Source organism: Lepisma saccharinum, chromosome 8 (assembly GCF_977018435.1).
Source record: "Lepisma saccharinum chromosome 8, izLepSacc3.1, whole genome shotgun sequence".
NCBI classification, from domain to species: domain Eukaryota; kingdom Metazoa; phylum Arthropoda; class Insecta; order Zygentoma; family Lepismatidae; genus Lepisma; species Lepisma saccharinum.
The window spans coordinates 82749628-82777157 of NC_139236.1; the positions used below are offsets into that span (position 1 = coordinate 82749628).

Below are 27530 nucleotides of genomic sequence, written 5' to 3' on the forward strand. Positions count from 1 at the left end.
ATTTTTTGTTAATGATAGTAGTTTTTGTAATTATTATAATTAATAAATAACTGCACATACATAACCAGAAAAGAACACAGTGATTCGAAAAAAAAAAGGATTTCTTGAATTTTAATGACAAAAAAAAGTGTGGGCCTGTGAGCACCCCCCGCCCTCACCCGTATGTAAGTTTCTCGTGTGGCAAGGGTAAAAAATAAACCTGTAGTCCTGTACAGTTTTCTCACTGAACTTTCAGACAGAATTAACAAGTGACATACGTCATTTGGAAGCAGACCCTTAGTAATCCATTCAACCTTTTGAACTGAAGTGCGACAACGAGCTAAACATGTCACTTGGATGTTGCTCGAACTATACTGTTTTCTCAATGGCATGCATCATGTCACCTCGATGTTGTTTGTGTATGCGTGGTGGATGCTTGCTAAGACTGAAGGGGCACTTGTCACTACAATGTGCCATGTGTTGCTTCCGCCATGTGTTGCTTCGGTCTGAATGTTCTCTATACCTAACAAAATTTTTGCTACTTCATCAGAGATTAAGATTTCATTTAGCCTGTAAATCACAGAGAACAAATTGCAAGTACTGTTGTTGAAAAAAGGCAGGCTTTTTGATAGAATGTTCCTTTTACAATCATGAATGGGCCTCTGGAGTGGAATAAAGTAATGCTGTTGCCTTGTAATAAGAATGGGTCTGAGGTTCAATCCTCAGTGGAGGCAGAGTGCTTCGTATCTCATTTCAAACTTTAGGTCCAGTCCACATTATTGTTATTATTATTCTTCTTTTTTTTTCTTTTGCAGCCAGGCTTATTTGCTTCTGCTTCAGTTTTTGTGCCAATGTTTTCCAACAGCCGGGCCTGAAAAAAGGTCCTTTGCACCCAGGTGTTGAATGACTAATTTAAATATTATTTTATATTTGGCAGCAAGTCTATACGTAATTGAACTATGATTATACCATAGTTGATATATTAATATTAATTAAGGGTGCATATTAATTTCCATATAAACTTTAAAGATCAGATGGCCTCTCCGATGGCACGGTGGTAGCGTCATCACATTGTAATCAAGGGGTACCAGGTTTGATACCCAGTGGTTCGGATCTCACTTTAAACTGTAAGTCCAGTCCCAGTTAGCCTTACTGTGTATAAAATGGAATTAAAACAGCAACTCAATCAATCAATTTGAAGATCAGAAAAGTATTTACTTGTAAGAAATAAATTTACTGGGCTGTGGTCTCTCAAAGGTTGAGAACCACTGCAGCAAGCAGCCAAAATACATCACTAGTTACTCCATGATGAGGTTCAGCGGGCTTTTAATCAAATTATACATCATGTACTGGAAAGGCAGAATACAAATATATTTTACTGAACACAAAACTTAATGTAAAGAGATGTGATACTAGATTTTCAAAAGGTAGAGCAGTATTTTGTTTTTTGCTTGATGTGTATAACATATTCAAACATTGAAAATCATATCATACTATCAGGTTCTATTCAAAACACATACAAAACTACTCTAGTTATGCGAATATGTTTATACTACATTGATGTATCTAATAAGCCTACCAAAATATGAAGATAACACTAGGAATGAACTGCCCATTCAAAAATGCCACCTTTTCTGTAAACCGTGTTTATGTCTAGCTATGAATTTCGTATTGTAAATTGTATTTTATATTTAGGAATGAATGTCTATTTTACAGTAGGGAGATAAACGAAAACCATTGAACAGGAAAAATACTGCAAACTCCTGTATTTTCATTGTTTTGAGACACTTTTATGAATATAGCTGAAAAAAGCCACAGACAAATAAACCTATTTTTTTCCCCAAAAAAGCCATTTTTTTAGACCACTTCCAACTCTAGTCTCTACGGCAGAGCATATGTGGACAGAGAGGTCTCAGCTCCAAACATTGGGAATGGTGCTCATTCCGCTATCCTTTTGTAAGTTCATAATTTATTCTTCTCATCATGATTAAACCACAAGGTAAAAAAGCTGTGTAAAGTGAAAAAAATTATCCGAATTGATTTTGCACATAAATGATGTTTTTCATTTTTAAGTTTCGTTTATAACTGCTAATAGTCTGAATTAAATAGCATTTGTGTTTTAAAGTTTCAAGTTCCAGAAATTTAATAAACAAATTTAGAACGAAGTTATTCACAGTTTAAAAGTACAAAATAAAAGAGAAGTGTTGTAATGCCTGAAATTGTAGCAGAAATATTTATTCCTAATACATAGAGTAATAGTGAATACTGTTTAAAAATATCAATCTTAAGTGTATGAAATTAAATATGTGTAACCCTTACCTGAATTTGCATCTGCATTTGAACCTATTTTAATGAGAAATTATATTTTAATTAAGTTTCTTAAACTGAAGATCCAGTCCTGATTAGTCAATCTGTGCATTAATTGGACTAAAATATTTCAAGGATAAGAAATTAAATATTAATGATTCCCCCATTTCTTTCAAATTTGTAAGTACATAGTTAGTGCATTAAATTTGTACTTAAGATTCATTATAACATAGACAAATAGAATGTGTTGTGTTCTATCTCCATACCTCCATGTGCCTTAATAGCATTGTGAAATATATTCCACTTTGAGTAATATTTAGTACATTATCTGTGTATTATAAACTTTTAGATACAAACCAAAAGGTAGAAATTATTGAAAACATTAGGTGTAAGTTAGATATAGGTTTGATTGATTGATTTGCTTTATTTTACTTTGCTTTTTGTGCCACTTTTGGCTAATTTGCGATGATATCATGTGGATAAGTGATGATATCATGAAATTGATGAATGGACACTCACAAATATCCATACCCAGGCCGGGATTTTTAACCTGGGACCATCGCGTGGTAGCGCAATGTGCTAACCACTCTGCCACGGGGGCGGGCAGATATAGGTTTGAAAATGTTCCAAATCACAAAGAAAAAATAGTATAACTATTTCTGAACCTGAGATACAAGGATCAAGATGTAATTTTACAAATCTAAAGAATTGTATATATTTTTTGGAATTCTGACAATTTAAGTGAAACTTAAAAATACTTAAATTAATAACCAATAATAATATTCAGGAATGTGAAAAAAGGTAAATGTGACTAAATCAATTCTTTTGCTAACATTTGACATTTATGTGTATGTATTTTCCAGAAAACATAATAGAGTATATTGTAAATTTTAGAAAGAAATTCATGATAAATTGACTTGAATGAGTTTCAAGGTTTTGATATTTAGAATAAATTATTAATAATATAATTTTACAATTTAATAATAATTATTGATATATATAATCAAAGAAGGAGAAAGGAAACACTCACCGGACAGTGGTAAAAATTCAAAATTTTCACTAACTTCGTAGCATCATCGGTGTGAGAAGAAAGAGAGAGACACACACACACACATATTAATTGTATAGTTACAATTTCAATTTTTCTAATTGAAATCTGTTATTTATATTTAGGAAGACTTCTGCTTTTGTCATAATTGTAATTCATATAGTAGATTCTTGCTTGATTTATATGGAATATCATAAAGTCAATTATGATATTTGGTATATACTTACTTCCATTTTGACCTGTAACTGAAGAAAGAAAAATTGGATATATATGATTAGTGTGAAAAGGATCATATATTTTCTCAAAAGTTTCTTTACTATATTCTCTGTGGTTAAGAGTTTTATGTTGCTGCTAAGCGGTTCTTTTATGACTTTGTGTTTATTGTATTTTTTAATTTTAATTTCCTTTTGTGCATTCTGCCTGTATTCTATGTTCCTCTTAATTTGTAACAAGGGGCATGAAAGATTATTAGACGAAACTGATAAAGGGTTACTTGCACAAAGAAATGCTGATGTCCAACCCATGACTCAAGCCCAAAATCATATTGGTGAAGTATTGAATAGGCCACTCAGTGTGCTCAGCTACCGAGACATCTATTTAACATGCAGGCATGGGTATCCAAATAACATGAATTACAATTCAAAGAAATTCTATTTTAATTTTTGAAATATAAGGCAAAGTTGGAAAAAGCATAACTGTAGTGAATTAATACATTGAAAATATATTTGCATTATTTTAATTTAATAAATGTTCAAACATACTTGCTGTTGATCCGGCATTTGCTTCTGTTTAGAAACATTGAAAAATAATGGATTTTGTTATTATAATGACATTGTGAGAAAATGTTAAAACTACTCATAACAATAATACTTGTATTCTTTGCTTTATCAATTCACAATGATTACATATTTATATGTGTATATTTCAATGGCTTTTTCAAGACCTGAAATTTCTTCATAGACGGGTTATTCCATTGCATTTCGACAAACACATGTTCCCTCACCATTTTTAAAAATGTTGATAACTTAACCACTTATTTCTACATCTTTCAAGTGTTCAAAACCGAAATTGCCTTTTTTTTTGGGGGGGATGGGGCTTGCATTTCGATCTGGCAGCCATTTTTAATCAGCAGCGTGCGGTGATTTTAGCATTATCAGACGTAATCACTGTAACTTCTGTTTTATAATTCCAAATGTTGTGATTCAAAAACCATTTTCTTCAAAAATAAATGCTCTTTCCTTTTGTCTATTACCGTTTTTGCTTCCAGATTAGTAGTTTCCATGCTGTACTACAAGAAATCCGATAGATTTTTTCTCACAATTTCTCGTCTTTGGGGCACAAAATAACCATGAAGGGGTCATACAACCTGAACCATATTTCTTACGTTTAATGTGTGGTGCGGGGTAAATCCGAAAACTGTTAAACATGTCAGGTGTCTGGCCCCCCTTTTTCTCTATAAGCTCCCAAAAATTGAAAATTTTGAAAAAATCCAAAGTTTGACACTCTGTATCCCCAAATCGGGGATGGAGGAGAAATCTGAAATTTACACCACAGTGAGAACTTTTTAGGCTCAACATAATATTAAAATTTGGTGAAGATATTTTTCCGAATGAGAAAAATATTTAAGGTTAAATATACCCAAAAATAGCCCCTTTACCATACTAAATAAAGTGGAATTGGAAAATGAAGAGGTTGCAAGACAAAAGATAGCTATAAATACATTTCAAACATAGACTTATTAAAAATGTGTATTTAATATGAAAATATGTATTATATGTAGATACAGGGTGAATCAAAATTCATGAACTACCTCAATATCTTTAAAATGCCTGGAGTGAAAATGTTCCAAAGCATTACACGTATCTTGAATATTCGTGTCGAAGTTCTGGGGGTGGAAAACCATTCGATGCTTTTTTGATATCTGTATGTAGCTTACAGTCAGGACGCGATAAGAGGCGGCGTGCAATCAGAATGCAGAATGGCAGAAAGTGACCAAATTCTGTCTCCTCGTTGGCTGCCATGTGGCTGGGGGTTTTCTACGTTGCCACGTTCGCACAAACAGACGGACAAGCTAATCAGTTGTTGGCAAGCTCGGGAAAAAATAAAACGTCACGCGAAATTAAGCACGTACATATCAGTATGCTAATATATGTTATTTCTGTCGTAAAGTGATAATTTAACGAATCTAGAAGTTTGAATCTGAAGTTTCTTGTAGGTTAACATTAACTTCCCATGTGAATTTTACATTCTGGCAAGCGTGAAACATTTTATCTTCCTGCTCTACACAGCAACCGAAAACCTTCACTGAAAGAACCTCTGTTGTGTTTTTATTATGGTACATTGCAAGCATCAGTTACCGGCATATTTTTACTTGTGTTGTATCATATCATAATTACCTACAAAAGAAAATGCATCTTGTGTTATGAACAACTGTGGCAAATCGTTCTCCTTTGATTTCATGCTGCCTCTCTTTGCCTTCTTTGTCACACCGCAACGTTCGTCTTTTTCGCAACTCAATACCAACCACAGCTATGCCTGCCTATTGTTTTTGTATACGAAACTCGCCCTTTGTTTTGTAACAACATGGAATTTATACTTCTGTGACATAGTTGAAGCTTCAGAACGTACAAATGAAATGTATTTCTTGAAAATTAGGGCGAATAACGTATAAACAAATTACGTACAACTTGGTTTCGTTAACACGTTTTTTAAATTATATTTTACGGAACCTACAAAAATTTACCTTTAATACAGAATTTCACAGAACTGAGTTACTGTATTACAGAGAAGAATTTATCAAGAACAAATCAATTGTGTGTGAATTGATTGATTGATTGATTGAGTTGGTGTTTTCAAGTCCACTTTATGCACACTACGGCTAATCTGGAATGGACCTACAGTTGGAAGTGGGATCCGAACCACTATGTGCCTTGACAGGGTATCGAACCAAGCACTATTTGATTACAAGGCGACGACGCTTGCCCTACCACTGTACCATCGGGGAGGCACATGTGGGTGTGTGAAGTGAGATAATTTGGGAAGCTACAGGATAATACAGGCTCTGGCAATACAGAGTTCAATGAATTACAACAAAACGCTTGGCAATTGCTCGATTTCCTAAACATTAATGATACATTTGGTACATGTGTAATTAATGTTTCGATCTACCTGTATGTAAAAACATAAAAATGATTGAAAGAACAGAAGTAGTAGTTAAAGAATCAGTTGTTTTTGCTGAGAATGAGAACAATGGAAGTGTCCCGTTGTTGACTGTTTAACCAGATATTTAATCCCACACATGTTTCTGTGGACTCACAAAAATCCTGTAGTATGTCAATCCGGCAACAGCGTGTCGCTACCAGAGCGGGTGGTTCCACGCCGGTTGCTAGCGCGTCCCAACTGTAGAAGGTATCCATTGAATGCATTTTTGGATCTGTAACACATTTTTTGGGTTCATTTTTCGATATATACTGGTTTTGAATGATTCATTTCGTACGTGAACAAGACCTCATATGGATGCTTCAATTTGGTTCAGATATGCTGTAGATAAGAAAACACATATTCTGGACTTGAACTGGACCAAATTTGGATATTTATTAGGCTTGATTTGAACATTCTAAACCATTTCAGAGGTAGAGTTGTGATTCAACTGCACTACATCTTGATATTTTTTACACATAATTTGGATACAAAAACATTTCTCTGATTAAATTTTTCAAGGGGCTCATCAGGTTATGCTTTTGTAATACAATTGTTTAACATGTGCACTCTTCTGGCTTACCCACGAATGTACGCACACCTACAATTCTGAGATATATTTCATATGTGTCTCATGTGCAGAAACATGACGTATGGAAAGCACTAGAGGATTTAACAATATCCATACATAACGCAAGTTGGAATCGAATATAATGAATCTATAATTGGTTAGCAGAGAATATTTAAAGTTCAACTTCATTACTCTCTCTCTATTACTAGCTCGCGTAATCTTAATTATTTTGTCCACACAAAGTGAAATACTGCTTAACTTTTACCTAAGTGTACAGTTGCATGGAGCAGACAATGGGCCCCTGCCAGCGAAATATATGACTTTGTGTTTTCAAAATTTTGTTGGAAGTTGAATTTCTGTTCAGAAAGGCTAATCGGGAATGAACTTAAAGTGTGGAGTGGAATTCGAACCACTGTTCAATGTCTCCACTCAGGATAAAACCTGAGATCTTCAATTAGCATGCCACAGCGTTACCACTACACAATCTAGTCTAACAAGCTCCTGTTGCGTTCTCGGGTGATATTTTGGCAACTTATAATTTAATACACCTTTGTGTTATAGAGTTTATTATGACAAATATATATAGCAGAATACTTATGATTAAAATAAATGAACATAGGACTTACTTCATTACTAAACAAATGATAAAGAGCTCATAGTGTAATAAATATAATGATGTAAATGCTGGCACGACAACAGTTACATAAATTACAAATTAATGTTTAATGTTTAAAAGAATGACCATGGTGTAAAATATTAATGTCCATTTTTTTTTTAAAAAAAAATATGAATTTATATTTGATATCCAGGATTGGACTTTCTTTAGACATTGAAAAAATATGTCTAGAAATAGATATCTAGTACTTGGCATTGTGGATATCCAATGCATATCCTTAGAGGTTCTTGCTGCATAAACAAGTTTTTGTAGTTTTGAAGTTGTCAATGCGAACCTAAAGGAACACTTATTTCGGTTGATGTAAAATTGTTACACTTGAGTTCAAAATGATTCCTTCCAAGGAGAAGGCATGTACAAGGGTAAATTGAAAAGTTTTGAGGCTCACAGGGAAGGGGTGTTTGAGCTACAGTTTCACATTATGATTTCTCTACATAATCTCTATAATCACCCCCCAAATGAATGCACTTATGAATTCTGTGCTGCAATTTGTTTACAGTCATCTGATAGAATGATTTGCCCTAAGACTCACACCACTGAATGACCGCCTTCGGCCTTGTGGAAGTGACGTCCTCGAAGTGAATTCTTCATAGGGAAAAGATGAAAATCTGATGGGCAGGTCGGGGGAATAAGGTGGATGGGGAAGTGCAGTGAAGACACACTCCACCAAAGCAGCCTGTCCAGTGAGGCCTTGCTGACAGAGGTACTGAATCACGGCCCTGTTGGCCACTCTCTTATCTGACACTTCATTAATTTTCAACCTGACAAAAAAAATAGAAGAAAACATGTGAATTTCATAAAACTTTGCACAGAGTATCCTAAAACTCAAACATTATATCCTCCAAAATTTTAACTACCTAGCATCACTCCTTCCATGTGAGGCTCAAAACTTTTCACTCTGCAAGTAGTTGCATAATTAAAGACACACAAATTTGATCTAATACCTCATGAAAATGCTTTTGAACATTTTCACTCCCAAGCGTTTTAACGATATTGAGGTGGTTCACAACTTTTGACTCACCCTGTATCTACATATAATACATATTTTCATATTTAATACAGATTTTTAATAAGACTATGTTTGGATTGTATTTATAGCTATCTTTTGTCTTGCAATCTCTTCATTTTCCAGTTCCACACGTGCTTTATTTAGTATGGTCAAGGGGCTATTTTTGGGTATATTTAATCTTAAATATTTTTCTTATTCGGAAAAACATCTTCACCAAAATTTAATATTATGTTGAGCCTGAAGAGTTCTCACTGTGGTGTAAATTTCAGATTTTTCCTAAATCCCCGATTTGGGGATACAGAGTGTCAAACTTTGGACTTTTTCAAAATTTTCAATTTTTGGGAGTTTATAGAGAAATAGGGGGGCCAGACACCTCATGTGTTTAACAGTTTTCGGACTTACCCGGCAATGCACATTAAATATAAGAAATATGGTTCAGGTTTTATGCCCCCTTCATGGTTATTCTGTGCTCCAAAGACGAGAAATTGTGAAAAAAAATCTATCAGATTTTTTGTAGTACGGTATGGAAACTACTAATCTGGAAGCAAAAATGGTAATAGACAAATGGAAATAGCATTTATTTTTGAAGGAAATGTTTTTTGAATGACAACATTTGGAATTATAAAACAGAAGTTACAGCAATTACGTCTGATAACACTAAAATCACCGCACGCTGCTGGCTGAGAGATCGAAATGCAAGGCCCCCCCCTCCAAAAAAAAATGTGAATGTCAGTTTTGAACATTTGAAAGATGTAGAAATAAGTGGTTAAGATATTAATATTTTTAAAAATGTTGAGGCGATAAATTAATTCAAAATTAGTCGATATGGTATGGAATTACCCAGACAGGTAACAACAATACAAAATATAGAGCTATATTTGCCACTTACTTCGTATGCTAAGGCCATATAAATTATGTATGCTTTAATAAGTATGCATAACTATTAATTTTAACTCTAACTTTTAGTTAATATAAGAAGAGACTGTTACTAAGCTTAACAATCGATTAAAATATATTGATGTATATTGTGATCACAAACAAAAATGGAATTATGTTACTAGCTGTTATATTACTAGAGAATATACATTAAATATATTGTAAAGTTACTTTTAATAACTACGTAAAATTTATTTTAAATACACATTTATTTCTTGGTTTTGGAGAAATATATATCATAGGATGTACTCAAGCCTGATCGAAGATGGTTGAAAAACATGTATGAGTGACCCATGTTATCAATGTATTGAGTTATGAAGCATTTATAAGTTTTCGAGAACTTACGTCACTCTATCTTTACTGATATGAAATGTTCATGTTGGCCCTCATAACTTTGTAATTTATTTCTGGTAAATCTTGAACTTTTAGGTCACAAAAAGGGCACCTCTTGGTTTTCCGCAAGTGTCAGTATCTCCTTTCATATGGGCAGATGTATCGTGTTGAAGAAGGTTTTACATTGGATCTGTTTAGATTGCCAAGGTAGTAAGTGGTGAATGGATAAGTGTTATGTTATTATTAGTGCTGTTATAATTCTGCACCATATGTACATTTTAGAACAGAATTTTTTATGTGTGACTCTTATGTGAAAACAAACTCATGGAAAAGTGTGAGAAAATTTCGAAGGAAACTTTCTCAAAGGATGTGAAAAGGGACATTTCCAATATCTTGTGTGAGAAAGGTAGATGATTACTTTATTGTAATTATGTAATACCTTAATTATAATAAATATGTGCACTTCAGCCGAGGGGTTACGTATATCTAATTCTGATGGCAAGCAGCATGCTTCTAGCTGCTATGTGGGCACAATAACCAAATGAAGGGACTGTAGATGTTACTAAAGACTACATAGTAGGGATGGGCTGATATGAAATTTTGGCCGATACCGATAAAGTACCGATATAAAATTTACCGATACTGATAACCGATATTCCACCGATCCGATATAAGATTAGAAATGGTCCTTGAAAAACCTGAAAGGTTCACTGACCTCTTTAAGAAATGTGTGTTTCAAGGTGACTGCAGTGCAAAAGAAGTTGCATATTTAGTCATTTACTTTTTAGAAAGATGGGCATGGATATTATCCATAGAAATTACAACAAAATGGCAGAATTTTGCACTAAATTATCAGATAATAATCGATATATCGGATCGGTGAAATAATCGGTAATTTTATCGATAAACCGATACACCGATATGCCTATATCGGCCGATACTGATAGAGTACCGATTAATCGGTCCCATCCCTACTACATAGCATAAAAACATACAAGGCTTCATGCTTAGAATCATTTAATCATAGTTTTATTTTGATTGCTGTTTATGGTAGTACTATTGAATTACTTTCTGCTTGAATGATACTGCCTATATATATTATTTACATTAAGGACTGAGTTTAATTTTAGGATATACTAATGAAAAGGAAAAATGTAATGAGACTTACGTCCATCTTCTTCAGCTGAAACTGAAAAGAATCACTTATGTTTGTGCATATAAATAAACCTGAGCATTGACCTAACAATGCTGGGGAAATTGAAAAAGAATCCGTGTTCTCCGATCTAGAAACTAAGACAACAGCGGTACAGAACTCGATGGTTTGACCACACATAATCTCAGGAAAACCTCTCTACAGGCATTGGTTGTTAGAGAACCAAAATATGGCAAAGAATTTTCCTTGTCTGTCTCACTGCACTGCCACGCTCAGACCAGGATTTGAACCTGGAACCTGGATTTTTATTGTTAGATGGACTACAAAAAAACGTTCGCTTTGACTTTTCACTAATGCAAATGGTTTTACCATAATTTAAAACATAATCTTCAAAATGGTGATTTTTGTAGCACTTTTAACACATGGAATCCCATGCTCATGCTATGCACGAGCATCCTGAATATGGCGTGTGTCCCATGCACGTGCATAGTATGTGCAATATTCACTTGAATGTTTAGAGTTACGATGCTGGGCCATGCACGTGCAGCATGTTCCTGGGAGTTATTTTGGTATGCCTCTGCATTGTGCTGTACCCTGGTGGTGAAATTTTGAACAGTCTTCTCATTGAATGGAAAGCACATTCATTTCATTGATTGCAGTACAAGGCATATATTTTCAGTGCTTTATCATCACTCACAAACACACACACATACTCACACTTGACCATGGGTGCCCATATGAGGGCAGGGCTCGAGCTCCCCTTCCTGGCTAATGGAATTTAATATGCTAACATTACTTTTATGTTCATGACAGGATCCATTTCAGTACACCCTACATATGGAATCTTGAAGAATCACCCCCCCCCCCCTGAGAATCTTGAAGAATCTCCCTCCTGAGAAAACTCCTATGGGGGAATATGCCCTTAACCAATGTGTTTACTTGAAATATCGAAAGAAATTGAAAACTTATTTATTTACTTGTAATGAGTTATTTACTTGCACACCACCTGTGTTTCAACTAACAGTAGATATGTTTAGTATTAGAAGTACAGACAAACAAGGACTATGTTGAACACGTCTAGCACACGCAAGAATACACAGATTCTAATTGTTTCCTTTTTATCGTGTAGGCAAAGAAATTGCCTTTATTTTGATGTATAACACATGTATAGCAAGACCAAAAAACAAATTGTTTCAGATTGTTGAAAATCACATAAAATGTCTGGGTTTCTGAGATATTGCCAAATTTAAAAACCCTGGGATTCAATGTGTTAAAGTTTTGACTTTGTAACTTTTGAATAAATTAAGCAACAAGAAATTGTATGCAATAATCAAATGTGTGGAAATTCAATCACACACATCCATAGAGAGTACAAAAGTCCCACAGATGATTATACTGACCATGGGGCCACATGCCAGATCCTTGTTAGTCCTCAAGTATGCAGCCTCGGTGTACTATGTGGAACAGAGGTTTACACTTCTATGAAAGGGACACCATCTTCCTGCATGATTACTGATCACAATTGCAGTTGAATAACTTGTATTTTATCTGGGATACAACTAGGCATTATCTTTATTCCCTTGTTAATTTATTTAGCAAAATTCCAAATTCAGAACTTAACAGTTTTATAGTAGAATATATTATCCAAAACAATGTAAAGAATATTTGCACATTAAAATGTTACGGAACATCCTTTTCAATAGCGATTTATTTGTAAAATTGTCTATATGGCTTGGCACTATGCTCAGAGCATGTGCTCATATAAATATGCTTGAATGCGGAAATGTTATAAAGAATGAATTTATTTTGTTCTGAAAATTTATTTACTAATTACGTATTTATTATGATCATAAGTTCTTACTCCAGGCATGGATGTTTTAATGTCTCACACCTAAAATCTACATGATGATTGTATTTATATTTAGTAGAAGAAGAAGAAACAAAATTATTTATGTTATGCTTGGTATTTACAACAAGAAAGTATTTTGCAACATACCTGCTAATGTAGAACTACTGGCATCTGTAGTAAGAATATGATCGGTCAATGTATTAATTTTATACTTGCCATATATTGTGAGAGTTATGTAAAGTGTTATACAATAGCTATTTTGATCAAGGACATCTTTAGGGGGGCAGGGTGCCTGGACTCCCGCCCACATAAAGACTTACCAATTACAAAAATTAAATATTGAAAATATACGTTGCTTAACATTTTTTGTAGAATCAAGTGATATTTATTTACACCAAACTTAAATGAAGGCAGTAAATATTCAGTTTTTATAATTGCTTTATTTAACATTAATTTGATGTGTGTCTGTCTAATCAAAAGCTAACGTAGTACAATAACTCCTTGGTGCATAATTATTTTATTGGGAGAGTCGAGACAAAACTATTCTACCGGACTGGCAAGGACATATTTAAGAACGAGGCTCAGGGGTCCGGACCCCCTTTCCCCTTCCCGAAGGCTTACAAAGTACTAAAATTAAATAATGAAAATATACTTGTTTAGCATTTGCTGTATAATCGAGAGTTATTTATTTCCACCAACCTTTGAATGACAGCACCAAAGATATTAATCTGAAACTTTAATTTTCGTCAACTGGATCTAACCTTAGTTTTTATTATTTAATAAATATATATATATATATTTTATCTATTTGGCACTGATTTGCTTGTCAGGAGCAGAACAGTTGCTTTCATGCAAAAGTTGAGCGATCTTAACTACAAGTACACTAGATAATGAATACATTCTTTTATATCTATTATTATAGCTACCGTATTTTTAACTATTCATATAAGTAATACCAATACAATATTAATTTATATATTTTGATTAATATTAGTTTAATGGAATATAATTAACAATTATTGTAATTTAAACATTAATACTATTATTATTATTTCTTGGTTCGGACCCCCCCTCGAAATAAATTTCTAAATACATGCTGCCCATTATGATATACTACATTGAAGCAAGAAATTGTTAGTTTTACAGGTATAAGATATCTATGAACCTAAGAGGTAGATTATTTAAAAATATGTGTAACGTAAATTTAATGATCACTGTATACAGGAGATTACAGTATTTGGAGACAAAATCAGAAATGTTTCCTATTGAGATTTATGAACTCGAAATTTTGATTCATGTAGCCTTGAAGTTTTACCAATTAAGACACATATTTTCAGTCTCTTATTGTATTTTGGGTTCGATCCTGTGTTGGGAGAATGTTTTCAATTCGTATACTACATTATAATGAAAGTCTATTAGTTTTACTGTGCATAGGACCAATGAACATCCTCTTTAAATAACAGGAATTCTAGAAATATTTACACCCTGTTCAATGAAATATATTCATCTCATGATTTTGTTGAGCACAGCAAATTGCCCATTTGGGGATTCATTTTTATATTATTTTTTCAACAAAGCCATTGCTATTTTAGTTTGTATAACCATATAATAATACAAAAAATAGTATAAATGAACAGTAGTATTATTGAATATGGATACTTACCTTCACCATCTGGTGAAACTAATAGAAAAAGATGAAATTTAAATTATTGCTTCATATTTTAGACACTTTGTTAGTACTAAAATTTGAAATGTTCAGTTTAACTATTTGAATTACATTAATTCTTAAATTTTGCATTTTATATACATACATATTTCTGTTACAAATGATTCAACTGATAGAACAGTATCTGAAATAAGTGTTTGGTTACATTGTATTGCATTTAATATAAAAAGAGAAAGATAAAGTTATCACAGTTATTTAATTTTTCGCTGTGAGCTATATCATATTGTGTACACGTAAGAGCGAAAGTGCTAATTGTTGAAATAAAGTTTCAATTGAGAAATTATGGAAGTCTTACAACAGTTTACATACTAATCTTCATACAAAATCAATAAAATATCATTTTTAATACCAATAAATTTCAACATACAAATACTTGTCATTGGATCATGTTGCATTTTACACAATGGTTAATTATTTGAAGAAATGAATGTAATAGTTATTTGCTAACATACCTGCAATTGATCCTACGCTAAAATTACCTTTGGAAGAGAGACAGGTTATAAATATTTTATTACATATGCAAGATACAAAAAGGATGTTTCTCTATGTCGTTATCATCGTAATATTTTATATTTCTGCCTTATGAATCATATTTGTAAATTATAAATTTAAATAGAAAACATCTGAGTCTTAGAATATTTATAATATATTTCAAAAGATAACTTTTTTATGTAAGCATTAATTTTATTCATTGAATGAAACATTAGATAGATAAATAGATAGATTTATTTCCTGTAAGAACCATACATGTAACACTAATTACAAGATTGGTATAGGAAACGTCATATAACATTACAATGTATTATATATGTATTATACATTACTAATACAAAATGTAGATAACAATTGATAATTAATCAAATTTGATTTGAAAAAATTCCACAACCGAATAAAAACAATGATATATAAGCATACTTTTAAGTTGATTTTTAAATATGTTGAGTGGACAGTCTTTCAATTTCTTAGCAAATGGTTGTACAATTTATATCCATTAAAGTAAACACTCTTATTAAAATTAAATGTCCTGTGGCTTTCATAATGAATGTCATCTTTCTTCCTCGTTCCATACGAATGTACGCTACTATTTGTTTTAAGATTGAAAATATTTTTCTTCATAAATATTAATGCTTTATATATATACAAACATAGTAATGGTAAAATCTTTAGGCTTCTAAACACCTGCCTACACGATTCACGATAATTGGCATCGATTATTATTCTAACGACTCTTTTTTGTAAGATAAACAACTGTTTGGCACCAAGTGTGTTTCCCCAAAACATAATTCCATATCTTAATCTTGAGTGAAAGTTTGTATGATAAGCCGTTAGAACGGTTTCTTTACTACATATTTTGCTTAATACCTTAAGTCCATAACAGACTGAGCTTAGTTTGGAGAGTAATACATCAGTATGAGTATTTCATTTCATATTTTCATCAACAACAACACCTAAAAATTTTGTATGTTGTACACAATTAATAATATCATTATTTATTTTTAGTATAGGTTTGGGACAATTTATCTTTTATAGATTGTGGAATAGTATATAGGCAGTTTTTAATCTATTCAAAATTAGCTCATTTACAATACACTATTGTGTCAAGTCGGTTAGTGCTTTATTAGTTATAATTTCCAATTGGCACATGTCACCATGCTTAGTTATGATATTAGTATCGTCAGCAAAGAGAAGATCATTAATAAAGATAAGAAAAAGTAAGGGTCCCAAAATGGAACCTTGGGGTACACCATGTTTTAGAGGCAAAACATTTGATTGATAATTACTAGCATTATGAGTAACTTCAACATACTGCATTCTTTTTGATAGATATGATTTAAACCAATCATTGGCTGTGCCTCTAATCCCATACTTATATAATTTCTCAATTAGTATTTTATGGTTAACACAGTCAAAGGCTTTTGAAAGGTCACAGAAAATATTTACAGTATTTAATTTTGAATCCATTGAATGTAAAATGTTAGAAATAAATTCATAAAGTGCAGTTTCTGTAGACTTATTTTCTATGAATCCATGCTGACTAGACGTAATTATATTAAATTTTGTAAGAAAGTCTTTCAATCTTTTATGCATTAGTCCTTCTAGGATTTTATCTAACCATGATAATAAAGATATTGGTCTATAATTATCAATACTTGAGGTGTCACCCTTTTTATAAATAGGTATAACTCTTGATAATTTAAGCTTGTCTGGGAAAACTCCAGCTCTAAAAGATTCATAACATAAAAAGGTAAGCACTTTTAAGATATTGGGGGAACATTTTTTAATTATAGCATCTGGTATCCCATCATAACCTGCACTTTTCTTCCTCATGCGGGCATTTATGAGAGAATCAACTTCGCGTTCAGTTACAGGGTATATGAACATAGAGTGATTATTAGTTTTAATTCCTTGATATATTTTTTTATGTGCAGGGAGTTGTTGGATTAATTTATCAATTTGATTTATAAAGAAGGAATTGAAGTTTTCAGCTATATTTTTGGGTTGAGTTATTTCTTCATTTGCCACTAGTATTTTATTAATTCCAGGTTTATCATATATTGTTCCAGATTCTTGTTTAATAATATTCCACATAGCTCTACTTTTATTATTTGAGGTGGCAATTAATTTATCATATTCATATTTCTTTGCAGCAGCAATTACCTGTTTGTAAGTTTTCTTATAGGATCTAAAATACTCTTTAAAATAAGGGTCTATACAACATTTTTTTATTTTCACATGATATTCTAATTCCTTGCGTTATCCATTTTTTAATTGGAGATTGCTTATTTCTATATGGTTTGGCAGGAAAGGCTAATTCAAAGTTGTACTGGAATATGTTTATGAAGGCATTAAATATGTCGTTGACAGATTGAGCTCTGTACACATCTTCCCATGTCTCAGATTTTAAGAGTTGGTTAAAATAATTAATATATTCCATACTAAAATTTCTTTTAGTGGTATATATAACATCCTTATTGATTTTATTTTTGTGAGTTTTAAGAAAAGATTATTAATTTCAAGTTTCTGATACGAATGGTCAGACAGTCCAGCTTCACCTATACTTGATATACAATCACTTTTAGTAATATTAGTGATTATTTGATCTATACATGTTTGAGACGTAATTGTAATCCTAGTTGGTTTGTCAATTATAGCATTTAAATTGAATTGTTTTAAAAAGTTATTTATTTTTTAGTATGGGTATGCTTAACTAAAAAAATCAATATTTAAATCTCCACATGTAATTAATTTATGATTCTTTTTGGTCAGATAATCCATGACTTTTATAAAATTATGAAAAAAGACATTAATATTGCTGTCAGGAGTTCTATAAATTACTAATACTAATAGTTGAAGGGAATCAATTACAATACCACAACATTCAAAATCTTTTTCTTGATGATAGTGATCAAGTGTAAGTTCATTCGTAGCCATTTCGTTTCTTACAAAATTACATGTACCTCCTCTATTATATTTAGATCTACAAAAGCTTGCGGCCATTTTATAACCAGACAAGTGTGCACTCTTCATTTCTTCATACTTATACCAATGCTCGGACAAACAAAGAATATCACATTTTTCATTATCTGTTACAGTTTCCAATTCAATAATTTTCCCATCTAAGCCTTGAATATTTTGGTGTAGCAAGCTTAGGACATTATTTTTGGAATTTATTTCATTGCTTGCTTGTTTGAATTGCTTATTGATATTCATTTCACTATTTCCATCATCAACTGCGTATTGTCCATTAATATCTAAGGACGTGATATTGTCAGCATTAGATTTATATGATTGTTTCATCAAGCTAGGCCAGGTTTTATTACATAACCTGGCTAAATCTACTCGTTTCCCTGTTGTGATAAAATATCAGGTAATGCTATCAGGTAATGCTATGCTTTCCTTCCTATTATACACATTTCTATTCATTATACTCAGTATTACCTCACTAATTTCTTTACTTAACCTATTTTTTCCAGTCCAATTTAAATGTTGACCATATCTTGTATGCTCTAGCCTATTAAATTTACTTACATCCACCACTGATACATTTTTAAAATGCTTACAGATGGTCTTGTATTTCTCATTTACTCGACTTATTTCATAATTAACTACAGACCATTCAGGTAAATCTAATCTGTATGGTAAGTTGACCACTACTACATTTGTGTGGGTTAGCTTTGCCAGATTGTTTTGGAGAGTTTTTGTAGCATCATCTCCTAAATTCTTTGAGACATCATTGCTCCCCCCCCCCCCCCCCCATTATCACTGAAAAGTCATTCAGGTTCATTCCTCAACTTGATTGGTCAATGTTTGCCATAACCTGATTTAGGTTTGCCCCTGATTTTACCATTCCAGTCACATGCATGTCCTTTAGATTGTCCTTCATTATACCTGCTAAGTTTTTTTCCATGACTATCACTAATTAGGTTCACTTTACCACTAGATTTTTTGCCATTCACTGCACATCTAGACCGTGATGAAGGATTTTTAGATATCCTATTTATCAAAGGCACATGATCAGTTTTTGAAATATCTAATTTATTTTCTTCCACTTCCAAGAAATGAAAGAGGTTATTTGAAGTGAAGTCCTTTTTTGTTTCTAGGTTTTTGAGTCTATTTGCCCTCCCTTGAACAACTTTGCTCCAAGTAAACTCATTTGCTTTATTTATGCGTGTCCAGTGTCCTCATGGTTTAATAGCTTGATTTTGAGTTCACTATTTTCAGAATTCATATTTTCCAAGTCTTCTGTTAAAAGTTCCACTATTTTCTTGAGATTGACAATTTCATCTTTAATCTTACCTGGAGGAATTTGATTTACATTAAGGCCTCCTGTTGGATCCGAAATATATGGGTCTGATTCAGTCACCAAAATGGCGCTACATTTTTCAAAAATCCAATCATTCATTGGAACGTTGTCTTACTTAATATCACAACACTTGTCAAAGTGATACCATGAATCACAAACATCACATAATATGCCATTCTTAACTACTTTCAGACATTTATAACATTTGAAATCATTTACAAATTTAACTTGTTTACGGAGCGGTTCTGTTGCACCACTCTGACCACCTGCCATTTTTTTTTTTTTTAATAATCAATGAAAGCTGGTCTCATTGTATAGACTTAAAAGTGAAACCAAATGATCTAAAAATTTCATTTTTTTTAACAAGAAAAGTCTTTCATATTCTTTACAATTCTACAAAAGGTAATAATAACTTTACCTCCACTATGTCCCTGACCTACAGAGCAATAGTAAGAACAATGTTAAAATCATTTATGCATTATTTATGTATCTTAAATGTACACAAAAGTTATAAAACTAGGCTTTGTTGAGAGTAGCTTCATTTATGTTGTTTCAGGACAAAAAATATTCAGAGGTCGTGGGATAAATGCAAGGTAAACCCATCATGTGTGATGCTACAGGAACGTAAAATGTTCTCTATCAATGTTGTGATTTAATTATATTGGTGAGTTATTTAATATGGCTATATCTAATAGGACTGGAAAAAACTTACAACTGCAGCAAGATATTTTTAATTATTAAAATGTTAAATCACAAACTCATGGTTCACAGATTAAAAAAATATATTTATTCATCTTGATTCTTCTAACCACACTGAATTCTCTAATTCAGTCCTGGCCTGCAAATGGCACAGTGGTTGCATCGTCGCCTTGTAATCAGGGTCCTGGGTTCGATACCTGGTGGAGGCACAAGTGGGTTGGATACCACTTTAAACTGTATGTCCAGTCCTGATTAGCCTTACTGTGCATAAAGTGGACTTAAAACACCAAATCAAGCAAACCTAATTCAGTCCACATATGGTATTGCTATTTAGCATACCATGTCTGCACAAAAAAAATTGCGAAATTAAATTTCAAAATTGAATTGAATTACAAGATTTCCATTTCAGCATGTTTTGTCTTGCTCAATTACACGAATTCATGTAGCTAATAAAACATAAAATACTGAGCCAAGGCAAAATTTATTGTATTGAAAATATACACTAAAAACATAACGTTTCCACCCACTAACAGAGTCTTCTGCAGACGAAGATTCATAATAAATTCTGTGAATTTATTGGAAAACGTTACTTTTTAGTGTATATTTTTTATACAATAAAATTTCCCTTGGTCAGCATTTAATGTTTTATTAAGATGGAAAGAAGGCTTAACAGTGTTACCATGGAGCTAACTTGACTATAATAACATTGATATTCAAATTTCAGGCTCCTAATTGGGGCATCCCTGATGGTGCAGTAGTAGCGTCGTTGCCTTATAATCAAGGGGGTCCCGGGTTCGATACCTGGTGGAGGTACATAGTGGTTCGGATCCCACTTTAAACTGTAGGTCCAATCCCAATTAGCCTTACTGTGCATAAAGTGGACTTAAAACAACAATTCAATCAATTCAGGCTCTTAATTTGTGAATATTTGTAATTGTATATTAAAAATTATAATAGATTGTCTATTAATAAAAATATATTTGTGTCTCATGACTACTACTAAGTATTGATGATTCTATTTAATTTTTTCAAAAGCATACAGAGAGTCTCATAAATCTGTAACCATTATATATATATATATATAATATACCTCTAAATTATGACTGAGCCAATACCACTTTGAACTGATACCGATGCCAATACTCGTACTGATTCCCACCGATACCGATAGTTGAAAATTGCAATAATTAAAATTTGTTCAAAATATTGATCGATATTGGTGTGTAAATATTTTCTTCACTTACATCCATCAATTTACCAAGAAATTTACTTTATAATATTCAAGAACTACATCAGAATACTAAAATAGATGCTATGTAATCACAAAATATAGTTTTTCGTGCAGAATTGGTGCAAACTAAAAAGAAAGTCTGAATTTTGCATAATTTCCGGGATAATTAGACTCTGCGAAAGTGTCATGTAACATTTTTGGCAACGTCATGAAAGAACAATATGACAGTAAAGTATTGGACGATATCGGTAGATGAATTCCAACCATTACTTTCCATTACCAATTTCAACGATACATCAGAATTAGGATCGGCTCTAAATGCTTAGGACAATTTTTCTTAAGTGCTTATAAATTACACCGATTAGTATGTTGACCATCACTGTCATTTTGAATTCAAGAGCCAATATTTGAAATGAAAACAGGATTTCTAGGCAAAGTCAATGTTGGAAATTTGGTTCTCTGGATCTACATTTGTTTTGAAGATGACTGATTAAGCATATTTTTTTATTATGTGCGATGTACGTTTATGATGAGACCGTCAAAATGACAACAGATTTAAACTCATAATGTCAGTGGAGGTAGTGGTCACCATCTGATTACCGAGAACTAGAGCGCTGCAATGAGTTTTTTTTGCTCGACCGGCAAATAGTTTGCACGGACAAAGCTAGATTGTGTTAGGAACTAACAGCTCTTCCATCACCATGACGTCACGTGCGAATTTTGCTCAATCAGGCAAAATGATCAGTATATGCTCGAAACCCAGTAGTTCACGTGTAACCATAATTTTTCTGTAGTATTGGCCCTTCAAACATGGATCGTGAAGTGAAAGACACAGTGAAATTGAAACTGAAGTGAACATAGTCATCATTTTCATGTTAAAATGTAATTTAGTCCATCTTTACAACAAACAGCAATGTATGAAAATTAATAGATGATTATGGGCTGAAACTACCAGGATGGATTTTTACACATATATTTGTACGATTATTGTCCCATTAAAAAGATATTTGATATTCTATATATTCGAGCGAATTACGCTCGAGCGTGGGAGATTCGATCGAGTATTTTCAAGCAGAAGTGGTCCAATGAAGTACTCTACCGAGAACTCTTCATTTCATACAATAATTGTTTTCGAAAGCTATAGGATTCCTGGGTTGGATTATCTTCGTGGATGACCTCTGGGAGGATTTTAGGTTGGACTTTGTCCCTGACACCTGCCCCTTGATGGAAAGGCTGGTTTGCATCCCATTGTCAGTAAAGGAGAATTTACCATGTGACATTACCCAATCAGGAAATCCGATATTTCATGCTAAACCATATTTTATTTTCTAAAAGTTGAATGTTCTTACCAAATGATGGTGAGACTTAACTTCAACACAAGTGCAGATATTCAAAAACAATTGGGTATTCACTTTGAGTCAAAATCCATTACATGTATGGTGTTGAGTTGGGTTGGTGTTTTAAGTCCACTTTATGCACAGTAAGGTTAATCGGGACTGGACCTATAGTTTAAAATGGGATCCAAACCACTCTATGCCTTTACCGGGTATTGAATACAGGACCCCTTGATTACAAGGCGAGGAAGCTACCACTGCACCATCAGGGAGGCACCACATGTCTGATGTGTTTCATTATTTGCATCTATTGGATTATTTGATAGAACACTTTAAGTAACTAGCACCTTAATTATGTCAAAACTGAATTCACATTTGCGAGTGTCTTTATGTGTGAGTATTAAGATTTCAAGACTATTTTTAGATTATATTTTCAGATACAATAATATTATAATTATACTCTCTGAAGAAAAATAAATTTTAATCTATTTAAATAATCATTCGTCAGAAAATGAGCACAGAGATACATTCAAGGACATAATTTTCATAACTGTACTGTAATGACATTTACCTGTAGCAAGAACCATGTGGGCAGCATCGATTTCTCCATCTTGGCTATCACTTCCTCCTCCTTGACCACCACCAGAACCACTTCCTCCTCCTTGACCCCAACCTGAACCATTTCCTCCTCCTTGACCCCAACCTGAGCCACTTCCTCCTCCTTGACCCCAACCTGTACCACTTCCTCCTCCTTGACCCCAACCTGAGCCACTTCCTCCTCCTTGACCCCAACCTGTACCACTTCCTCCTCCTTGACCCCCACCAGAACCACTTCCTTTTCCTTTACCTGACCCAGTCCCAGTTCCCTTTCCTTTCCCAGATCCAGTGCCTGTTCCCTTCCCTTTACCAGAAACTGTGCCTGTTCCCTTGCCTTTCCCAGATCCAGTGCCTGTTCCCTTCCCTTGCCCAGATCCAGAGCCACTGCCTTTACCTTGCCCTGATCCAGAACCACTACCTCCACCTTGCCCAGATCCAGAACCATTACCTCCACCTTGCCCAGATCCAGAACCACTACCTCCACCTTGCCCAGATCCAGAACCACTACCTCCTCCTTGACCTGATGCAGACCCACTACCTCCAGCTTGACCCCAACCAGAGCCACTTCCTCCTCCTTGACCCCCACCAGAACCACTTCCTCCTCCTTGACCCCCACCAGAACCACTTCCTCCTCCTTGACCCCAACCTGATCCACTTCCTCCTCCTTGACCCCAACCTGAACCATTTCCTCCTCCTTGACCCCAACCTGAACCACTTCCTCCTCCTTGACCCCAACCTGAACCACTTCCTCCTCCTTGACCCCAACCTGAACCATTTCCTCCTCCTTGACCCCAACCTGATCCACTTCCTCCTCCTTGACCCCAACCTGAGCCACTTCCTCCTCCTTGACCCCAACCTGTACCACTTCCTCCTCCTTGACCCCCACCAGAACCACTTCCTTTTCCTTTACCTGACCCAGTGCCAGTTCCTTTACCAGATCCAGTCCCAGTTCCCTTGCCTTTACCAGATCCAGTCCCAGTTCCCTTGCCTTTACCAGATCCAGTCCCAGTTCCCTTACCTTTCCCAGATCCAGCCCCAGTTCCCTTACCTTTCCCAGATCCAGTGCCTGTTCCCTTTCCTTGCCCAGACCCAGTGCCACTGCCTTTGCCTTGCCCAGATCCAGAGCCACTGCCTCCACCTTGACCTGAACCACTTCCGCCACCTTGACTTGATCCACTTCCTCCACCTTGACCTGATCCAGAACCACTTCCTCCTCCTTGACCTGATCCAGAACCACTTCCTCCACCCTGTCCAGATCCAGAACCGCTCCCTCCTCCTTGACTCATTCCTTTGCTATCTCCAGAAGCTGAACCATCCTCTGCTGTTTCACTGTCCCCTGAAAAATCATAATGGTATGTTATTTAAACTTAAATGTATTTTTGTTATTGTCTAAGATTATATTTTTTTCATGCAGTTTTGTATCAGCTACATACAACATTTATAAGGTATAATCAACATAGCAAGGACAGAACAAATATTTGGAAAGCTCTAAGAGAGAAGGGAGTCGAGGAAGAGATAGTGTGTAGAGTGCAGAACACTTACAAGGTAAACCAGAGCTGTTTGAAGACACCAGTGGGAAGAACGGTGTGGTTCAGTATAAGTAATGGACTAAAACAGGGAAGTGCTCTTTCCTCACGGCTCTTCATAATTACAATGGATGCAATTAACAAAGAGGTGGGGAAGAAGATATGAGAGGAAGAGATGAAGGCATTGTTGTTTGCTGATGACTTAGTATTATGGGGGAACAGGGAAGGAGAAGTACAGAGACAGCTTGATAGTTGGAATGAGGAAATCAGAAGAGTAGGAATGAAATTCAGTGCAGAAAAGAGTAAGGTGCTAATAACAACAAGAAAGAGAGCCAGAAATTAACAAAAAATAAAGATGGGTACAGAAGAGTTGAGGGTAGTGGAGAGCTTTAAATACTTAGAAAGCATAATTGAAAGAAGTGGAAGAATAGATGAGGAGGTAAACAGAAGAGGACAAATGGGTGGTGGACTATATCAAAGCATTCGAAGATTAATATGGAACAGGAGTGTACCTATGAAATGTAAGAAGGTAATATATAACACATAACAGGTGGGTTGAAAAGTTCGTAGGCTGACTCATAGATGGCATTACTAGAATTAAATCCATGTGTTTTTAACTTAGTACTAACCTTCAAAAGATACGTGTATAAATTTCACAGCTGCCGGATAATTAGTTCGTGAGATATAGCATTGTGAGTGAAGCAGCTTTTGTTATTGTGAAATAATGGATAAAAACAGAATTTCGTGTGTTAATAAAGCATTGCTTTTTGGCGAAAAAAAATACTGTTGAAGCCAAGGCTTGGCTTGATAAACATTATTCGGACTCTGCACCAGGAAAATCAACCGTTGAGAAGTGGTTTGCTAAATTTAAACGAGGCAAAATGAGCATCGAAGACGATGCACGCAGTGGACGCCCCAAAGAGGCTGTTACCGACGAAAACATCAAAAAAATCCACAAAATAATTTTAAATGATCGTAAAGTGAAGTTGATCGAGATAGCTGAGACTTTAAAAATATCAAAGGAACGTGTTGGACATATTGTGCATGAATATTTGAACATGCGAAAGCTGCGTGCAAAATGGGTGCCACGCGTGCTCACAATAGACAATGCACCGTGTCACAAAGCAATGAAAACGATGGCAAAATTATATGAATTAGACTACGAATTGCTTCCCCATCCACCATATTCTCCAGATCTGGCCCCCAGTGACTTTTTCCTGTTTGCAGACCTTAAAAGAATGCTCGCTGGAAAGAAATTTAGCACTGATGAAGAGGTAATCGCCGAAACTGAGGCCTATTTTGAGGCTAAAGAGAAATCGTACTATAAAAATGGCATCGAAAAATTGTATGACTGCTATAATCGTTGTATCGCCCTCGAAGGCAACTATATTGAATAATAAAATCGAATTTTGTCAAAAATATATTTTTTACTATGTTAGCCTACGAACTTTTCAGCCCAACTGTTACTATGTGCCAATAATTACATACGAAGCAGAGACTTGGACAATGACAGAGAGAAGAAAGAGAAAGATGCAGGCAGTGGAGATGAAATTTTCAAGGAGTATATAGGGGAAGACTAGAAGGTATAGAATAAAGAATAAGGAGATCCGACAGACCAATGGGCATGGTGAAGCTTCTGGACAGGATAGATCAGGCACAGATGAGATGGTTTGGACACATGGGGAAGATGGATGCAGAAAGACTACCAGTAAGAGTTTACAATGCACAAGTAGTGGGAATAAGGCCAAGAGGAAGACCAAGATGTCGGTGGAAAAAGCAGATAGCGGGGAGTGTTAGGAGAAATGTTCCTACTTTATAGAACTTGCTGATTACCCTTGTGTGGCCTATAGAAGTGAGATGGGCGGTGTTGGAAAGGTATTGAAGAGCTCTTTCATACGAGATAAAGCATGCCTATGCCAGGGTAATAATAATAATAATAATAAAGGTGGTGTAAATATAACTTTGGTAGCCAGATTTGTGCATAATCATGGGTTGAAATGGTACTCAAACTACTATCAAACATATTTATTATGACGAACTAACTACAGACCTGCCACCAACGTGCAGCATGAACCTTATTGTGTTATTCTTTCATAAATTAAAATCAAACCAACATCTGACTGATCCAGCAAATAGCGGCTGGTTACAATGATATATCTAATTTACTTTTATCTGAGAAAATGTTTTTGCTACAACACAACTGCATTCTTAAACTCGTAGTTACACCACTAATGAGTGTTCATCTTCAATGTACATGTGTTGCCATAAATAAAATATCGGGTAAGTGCTTTGTTACGTATGTAACAAAGGGTGGTGTTTTGATAACACAAGCAAATATTCTAAGTCTATTTTTGCTATGAATATCTATGCAACCCATGATACACTTTACTTTTCTTGCATTGACTTTACCAGCTGCGAAGATTTCCATATTAGGGCATGTTACCTTGATCCATGTTGGGACGTAAAATTACTTTATTTCCCACAACAGAACTGGGATACAAAAACATACATTAATATTTACATACATTCCCAACTGTGCCAAGTGTTTTGAACCAGA

At 34.2% G+C, this 27530-nt stretch overlaps 1 protein-coding gene across 1 annotated transcript in view; it reads right to left on the reverse strand.

Moving 5' to 3' along the window:
• LOC145991865 (uncharacterized) overlaps positions 1-27530 on the reverse strand; it is a 207070-nt gene that overhangs the window by 141513 nt on the left and 38027 nt on the right. The window contains exons 21-29 of the mRNA XM_083127903.1: positions 23422-24783; positions 20005-20022; positions 15235-15261; positions 14720-14737; positions 13204-13227; positions 11223-11243; positions 4096-4119; positions 3562-3579; positions 2299-2322 (exon numbers count right to left, since the gene is read on the reverse strand). Of these exons, the coding sequence (XP_082984029.1) occupies positions 2299-2322; positions 3562-3579; positions 4096-4119; positions 11223-11243; positions 13204-13227; positions 14720-14737; positions 15235-15261; positions 20005-20022; positions 23422-24783 (1536 nt within the window). The remainder of the gene's footprint in view (positions 1-2298; positions 2323-3561; positions 3580-4095; positions 4120-11222; positions 11244-13203; positions 13228-14719; positions 14738-15234; positions 15262-20004; positions 20023-23421; positions 24784-27530) is intronic.